Source organism: Babylonia areolata, chromosome 14 (assembly GCF_041734735.1).
Source record: "Babylonia areolata isolate BAREFJ2019XMU chromosome 14, ASM4173473v1, whole genome shotgun sequence".
In the NCBI taxonomy this organism is placed as follows: Eukaryota; Metazoa; Mollusca; class Gastropoda; order Neogastropoda; family Buccinidae; genus Babylonia; species Babylonia areolata.
This window is the reverse complement of record NC_134889.1, coordinates 36,053,421-36,060,920: the sequence shown is the minus strand read 5'-3', so window position 1 is coordinate 36,060,920 and position 7,500 is coordinate 36,053,421. Positions and strand designations below refer to the sequence as shown.

Genomic DNA, 7,500 nt, shown 5'->3' with positions numbered 1-7,500 from the left:
AAGAGGTGAATTACGCTACTTGTCATGTGAGTAGTACTCTCGTATTTCAGAAATAATCAGCAACAACAACAAAAAAAAAAAGAAAAAAAGAAAAGAAAAAAAGAGGAAAACAAGGAAAAAAGTAAAAGGGTAAAGAAACACGTGAGTGAAATAATGAATAAATGAATGATGTATAATACACACACACACACACACACACACACAGAGACACACACACACACACACACACACACACACACACACATATATATATATATATATATAATCAATGCATATATGATGAACAGATAAATGAACAAATTAGTGAATGGTTATAAATAATTTGATACCTAGATAATAAGAAAATGATAAATCACTAAACGAATAGCTAATTCATATGGACAGCTAGTTAGATAGACAAGCAGAGAGGTAGATAGATAGATAGATAGATAAATAGATAGATATGTGGATAAATAGATAGATAGACAGACAGATAAATAGGTAGATAGGTAGATAGACAGACAGACAGATAGATAGATAGATAGATAGATAGATAGATAGATAGATAGATAGATGGATGGATAGATAGATAAATAGATAGATATATATATATATAGATAGATAGATAGATAGATAGATAGATAGATAGACGAAAAATATGATAAAATATAATCAATAAATAACCATCCGGCAGATTAGCCATGCATCCTGACATACTGACTGACTGACATCCTGACATACTGACTGACTGACTGACTGACTGACATACTGACATACTGACATACTGACTGACTGACTGACTGACTGACATACTGACATACTGACATACTGACTGACTGACTGACTGACATACTGACATACTGACTGACTGACTGACTGGCTGACTGCTTGACTGGTATTAAAAAAAGATTAACTGATTAATTGAATGATTGCAGATCATGATGTCATGACAACTAATAATTGGAGCATGTGTGCTCTCATAATTCAGAAGACAACGTCACGCGTACCAACGCCTCTGTCTTTCTTATCAACAGATAAAGAACCCAATAAACAGATGAATGAATGAAAAAATAAATATACACTGAGCAAAACATGCTACAGATAATAACAACTCTGACTATTTTCACTGTGTTCTAAATGACAGAACTCACACACATACAAAAAAAGCCAATAAACAATGCGCGGGATGTTTCACTCTGTCGTGAATGACATAACACAATCAGCAAAACAGAAACGACTGGGGAAACACTATCGCTGAATGGATTGTCGACTACTGTTGTAGCTTTTGCTTTTTCCTGACCAGTAACCTTGAGTGAGGTGCAGACAATCTGACAGATAAAGACTAATTATTGAGGAACGAGCAGCAAATAGTACGCAGTGAATCCACACTGTACAGACCATGGTTATACACACAGGACTACACAAGAAGGGTAGGAAACGGCACAAAGATAAATCAAATCTTGAACTGGAGACCATGATTTACGGTGGGTCACAGAGAATCCCAACCTCTAGGATTGAAAGCTGTGTGTAATCCTAAAAAGAGACACATGTGTAGCCGGGTGGGAACAGAGAATCCTAAACAGGGTGGATGTGTCGCTGTGTTGTGGGGTGGCGAGTCTCCAGAAATCCCAAAGCGGAAACACCGAGGACAATTACTTCAGCTGCAGGGAACTTTATAGGCGGGAGGGACTGAGGAACGAGGGAATCCGAGTCACTGAAGACCGGTGCTGGTTTCAGGCATTGGTACTGTGTCACTGGAAAGTCCAAAGTGGCCCGTGTGTGGCACAGGCAGGTCTTGTACTTGGGAATTATAAACGTATGCTGCTAAGGCATGGGTACATATATGTATCGTTCTGTGTGACCACACAGAACACTGGCAATCCAAACCATGGAACTGTCAGGGCTAGCGAGTGAAGGCTGGCGCTGTGTTGGGCGTCAATGCAACGATTCCATTCTTTATTGTATTTGTATTTGTATTTCTTTTTATCACAACATATTTTTCTGTGTGAAATTCGGGCTGCTCTCCCCAGGGAGATCGCGTCGCTACACTACAGCACCACCCATTTTTTTCCTGCGTGCAGTTTTATTTGTTTTTCCTATCGAAGTGGGTTTTTCTACAGAATTTTGCCAGGAATAACCATTTTGTTGCCGTGGGTTCTTTTACGCGCGCTAAGTGCACACAGGACCTCGGTTTATTGTCTCTTCCGAATGACTAGCGTCCAGACCACCACTCAAGGTCTAGTGAAGGGGGGGAGAAAATATCGGCGGCTGAGCCATGATTCGAACCAGCGCGCTCAGATTCTCTTGCTTCCAAGGAGGACGCGTTACCTCTAGCCCATCACATTATCTACTTCATTGTTTACAAACAAACATAATATTTGGTGGGGATATTTCGGTGGACAAAGTGATAAAACGTCAATTAACCAGTAGCAAAAACTGAGTTATGAAGATTTGAATGAGATTGTGTGTAAGTGTTGGCACGCTAGATACGGCAGTCTGAAGACCTGAACTCCAGCGCGCTGGGCATCAGAAGCCGTGGTGAGGTCTGTCACCGTTTCTGTGTCAGCTACATGTGACAGCTACATGTGACAGCTACATGTGACAAAGCGCTGAAAAGAACAGCGCAGCACGGACCACCTATAACGTTCTTCAATCAAGCTGAAATCTAGCACCGTGAGCATGGGAGCGACCCTGCCGTCTCAAAGATCTGAGCTGTAGGATTTGTTGTTTATTGTAGCTATTGAAGCTATTGTAGCTATTGAAGCTATTGTAGCTATTGAAGCTATTGTAACTATTGTAGCTATTGAAGAACACATCAGGGCATGTTTGCATATTTCGCGATAAATGCTGCACAAAATACATTGACACTTCCACTGAATGAAACATGGTGTGAGCCAGAGATAAGTTTGTGTCTTTTTCATTCAAAAAAAAGAAAAAAAGAAAAAAAAGAAAAAAAGATTAGTGCTATTGTTACAAGGTGCAGGATAATTTTTTCATGAAGACTAAGTTGTGACGTGCCACATAGGTGTAGTTGATGCTATAATATATCTACTATGCGTGGTGGTCCCACAAAATTTGTGGAATTTAATGATGCTCATGCATATGTACAAACTGGCAAATGATTGTGTCACAAGAAACTAGACTTGATTTATTTGCCCAAATGTCTAGATACTAGATGGATGTGATGCTTTTGGTTTTTTTTCCAGAATGTGCCCACAGTATTGAGTAAAATGAGAGAGAAGAGGGGAGAGTGAGGGAGAGAGAGAGACGAGGGGAGAGTGAGGGAAAGAGAGAGACGAGGGGAGAGTGAGGGAGAGAGAGAGACGAGGAGGAGGAAAGACAAACACGAATGTAAAAAAAAAAGAAACAAAAAAGAAAAACAAGAAAAAAAGAAGGTTGTGACGGCCACAGCAAACACGGTATTCGGATACAGTTATTGCATTCAGTCTGACCATTCTCCAATCCTCCGTACACCATCATTGGCCTGTGGAATTGGAGAGATACAGTTCTCCATACACCATCATTGGCCTGTGGCATTGGAGAGATACAGTTCTCCATACACCATCATTGGCCTGTGACATTGGAGAGATACAGTTCTCCATACATCATCATTGGCCTGTGGAATTGGAGAGATACAGTTCTCCATACATCATCATTGGCCTGTGGAATTGGAGAGATACAGTTCTCCATACACCATCATTGGCCTGTGGCATTGGAGAGATACAGTTCTCCATACACCATCATTGGCCTGTGACATTGGAGAGATACAGTTCTCCGAACACCATCATTGGCCTGTGGAATTGGAGAGATACAGTTCTCCATACACCATCATTGGCCTGTGACATTGGAGAGATACAGTTCTCCGAACACCATCATTGGCCTGTGGAATTGGAGAGATACAGTTCTCCGAACACCATCATTGGCCTGTGGAATTGGAGAGATACAGTTCTCCATACACCATCACTGGCCTGTGACATTGGAGAGATACAGTTCTCCATACACCATCATTGGCCTGTGGCATTGGAGAGATACAGTTCTCCATACACCACCATTGGCCTGTGACATTGGATAGATACAGTTCTCCATACACCATCACTGGCCTGTGACATTGGAGAGATACAGTTCTCCGAACACCCCCCATCATTGGCCTGTGGCATTGGATAGATACAGTTCTCCATACACCATCACTGGCCTGTGACATTGGAGAGATACAGTTCTCCGAACACCCCCCATCATTGGCCTGTGGCATTGGAGAGATACAGTTCTCCATACACCACCATTGGCCTGTGACATTGGATAGATACAGTTCTCCATACACCACGATTGGCCTGTGGCATTGGAGAGATACAGTTCTCCATACACCATCATTGGCCTGTGGCATTGGATAGATACAGTTCTCCGAACACCCCCCATCATTGGCCTGTGGCATTGGATAGATACAGTTAACAGCAAGCGGAAAATCGTTGAACCTAACCTCAGAAGCCGAAAATGATTGTATAGAATGAAGAAAGAGAACAGAAACAGAGTTCATTAACCGGAGCAGTCAATAACAATGTGCAGGTGAAATCGATCGTCTTTCTATTACTGAGTTCATTAACCGGAGCAGTCAGCAACAATGTGCAGGTGAAATCGATCAGTTTTCTGCCACTGGATAACTAAACTGACAGATAATTATTTCAGGAAACAGTTAAACTTTCAGGAGGCAAAAACAACAACAACAACAACAAAACACACAAAAAACAAAACAAAACAAACCAAACAAACAAAAAACGCCAACAACAACCAAACAAACAATGAAACAAACGAACAAAAAGCTATGTGGTGTTAGGGTCGTAAGTACTTCAATAGAAAGCATCCCCCGAGAAGTTGATTAGTGTTTTTTGTACGTCACACATGCCACATTAGTGTGTAAAACTGTGCACTTCAAGACCTGTACTCGTCCTCATCCATTCCCTTGGAAAACAATGACAGCTTGAACCTTGACAAAAAAAGCAAAACAGGATGTATAACTGCACCTTTTCCTTAAAATGAACAACAAACAAAAAGCATTCTTAAGATCGCCCTCGGCAGTTTTAATCAACAGCATATCAAGTGATCACAATGAATTAAATCATTCAAACAAGAAAAAAAAAAAAAATCCAGCAACGCAACGTAATTCTTTAGCAGTGCGAACAAGTTCCAATGTTTTGGGGTTTTTTTCATTATTTTTATTTGCCTGGTGGAAAGAAAGTTGGTCAGAAAAAAAGAAAAAGAAAAGATCAAAGCGCTAGAATAATCCGTGAAGGAAAAAAATGGGTCTCGGGAATTTTTTTTTGTGTGTGTGTGTGTGTGCTTTTTTTTTTTCTAAGCGGTGGACCGTCCGTAGCGAAGCAGCGTCGGTCCGCTAGAGTCTCCGCGGCTCCTGCTGGGGATGAGTTTGGTGCCGAAGGGAGCGAAGCGGGTCTGGATGGGAATCCTCTTCCAGCCGGCCCTCTTGTCGTTCCTGACAGAGACACCAGTCGTCGGACGGTCACCGAGAGCTTTCACGAGGCTGTCCACGTCGTCAGCATCCAGACCTCTTTGTGCCAGTTCCCGTTGCAGGAGAAGGGTCAGCGCCGGGACGCGGGACGGGACACCTCCTCCTCGTTCTTCTTGGTAGGCGTCCTCGGGGTAGGCGTGGGTCTGCGCATGCCCATGAAGAGCCAGCATGGCGACGAGGAGGAGGCAGGCGTGGATGGTGAGGGTGGTGAGGGTGGTGGTGGAGGAGAGGTGGTGGTGGTGGTTGAGGTTGTGGCGGGCCATGGGCTGAAAACAGAGAGAGGGACAGAGAGGGTTGTTGTTATCAGGACAGACAGACAGGGCTGTTGTAATCTGAACAGAGAGGGCTGCTGTTATCAGGACAGAGAGGGCTGTTGTTATCAGGACAGACAGAGAGGCCTGTTGTTATCTGAACAGAGAGGGTTGTTGTTATCAGGACAGAGAGGGCTGTTGTTATCAGGACAGACAGACAGGGCTGTTGTAATCTGAACAGAGAGGGCTGCTGTTATCAGGACAGAGAGGGCTGTTGTTATCAGGACAGACAGAGAGGCCTGTTGTTATCTGAACAGAGAGGGTTGTTGTTATCAGGACAGAGAGGGCTGTTGTTATCAGGACAGACAGAGAGGGCTGTTGTTATCACGACAGACAGAGAGGGCTGTTGTTATCAGGACAGACAGAGAGGGCTGTTGTTATCAGGACAGAGAGGGTTGTTGTTATCAGGACAGAGAGGGCTGTTGTTATCAGGACAGACAGAGAGGGCTGTTGTTATCAGGACAGAGAGGGCTGTTGTTATCAGGACAGACAGAGAGGGCTGTTGTTATCAGGACAGAGAGGGTTGTTGTTATCAGGACAGACAGAGAGGGTTGTTGTTATCAGGACAGAGAGGGCTGTTGTTATCAGGACAGACAGAGAGGGTTGTTGTTATCAGGACAGAGAGGGTTGTTGTTATCAGGACAGAGAGGGTTGTTGTTATCAGGACAGACAGAGAGGGTTGTTGTTATCAGGACAGAGAGGGTTGTTGTTATCAGGACAGAGAGGGTTGTTGTTATTAGGACAGACAGAGAGGGCTGTTGTTATCAGGACAGACAGAGAGGGTTGTTGTTATCAGGACAGACAGAGAGGGCTGTTGTTATCAGGACAGAGAGGGTTGTTGTTATTAGGACAGACAGAGAGGGTTGTTGTTATCAGGACAGAGAGGGCTGTTGTTATCAGGACAGACAGAGAGGGCTGTTGTTATCAGGACAGAGAGGGCTGTTGTTATCAGGACAGACAGAGAGGGTTGTTGTTATCAGGACAGAGAGGGTTGTTGTTATCAGGACAGACAGAGAGGGCTGTTGTTATCAGGACAGAGAGGGTTGTTGTTATCAGGACAGACAGAGAGGGCTGTTGTTATCAGGACAGAGAGGGTTGTTGTTATCAGGACAGAGAGGGACAGATAGGGTGGTTGTTATCAGGACAGAGAGGGCTGTTGTTATCAGGACAGAGAAGGTTGTTGTTATCAGGACAGACAGAGAGGGTTGTTGTTATCAGGACAGAGAGGGCTGTTGTTATCAGGACAGACAGGGTTGTTGTTATCAGGACAGACAGGGTTGTTGTTATCAGGACAGACAGGGTTGTTGTCATCTGGACAGAGAGGGACAGACAGGGTTGTTGTCATCTGGACAGAGAGGGTTGTTGTTATCAGGACAGAGAGGGACAGACAGGGTTGTTGTCATCTGGACAGAGAGGGTTGTTGTCATCTGGACAGAGAGGGTTGTTGTTATCAGGACAGAGAGGGCTGTTGTTATCAGGACAGACAGAGAGGGTTGTTGTTATCAGGACAGAGAGGGCTGTTGTTATCAGGACAGAGAGGGACAGACAGGGTTGTTGTTATCAGGACAGACAGGGTTGTTGTTATCAGGACAGAGAGTGTTGTTGTTATCAGGACAGAGAGGGTTGTTGTTATCAGGACAGAGAGGGTTGTTGTTATCAGGACAGACAGAGTTGTTGTTATCAGGACAGAGA

General features: G+C 43.8%; 1 protein-coding gene across 1 annotated transcript in view; it reads right to left on the bottom strand.

The window, feature by feature from the left end:
- Positions 1–4,303: 4,303 nt before the first annotated feature.
- LOC143289609 (uncharacterized) overlaps positions 4,304–7,500 on the bottom strand; it is an 84,751-nt gene continuing 81,554 nt past the window's right edge. Inside the window, exon 2 of the mRNA XM_076598651.1 lies at positions 4,304–5,763. Coding sequence (XP_076454766.1) covers positions 5,323–5,760 — 438 coding nt within the window. The 5' untranslated portion in view covers positions 5,761–5,763 and the 3' untranslated portion in view covers positions 4,304–5,322. The remainder of the gene's footprint in view (positions 5,764–7,500) is intronic.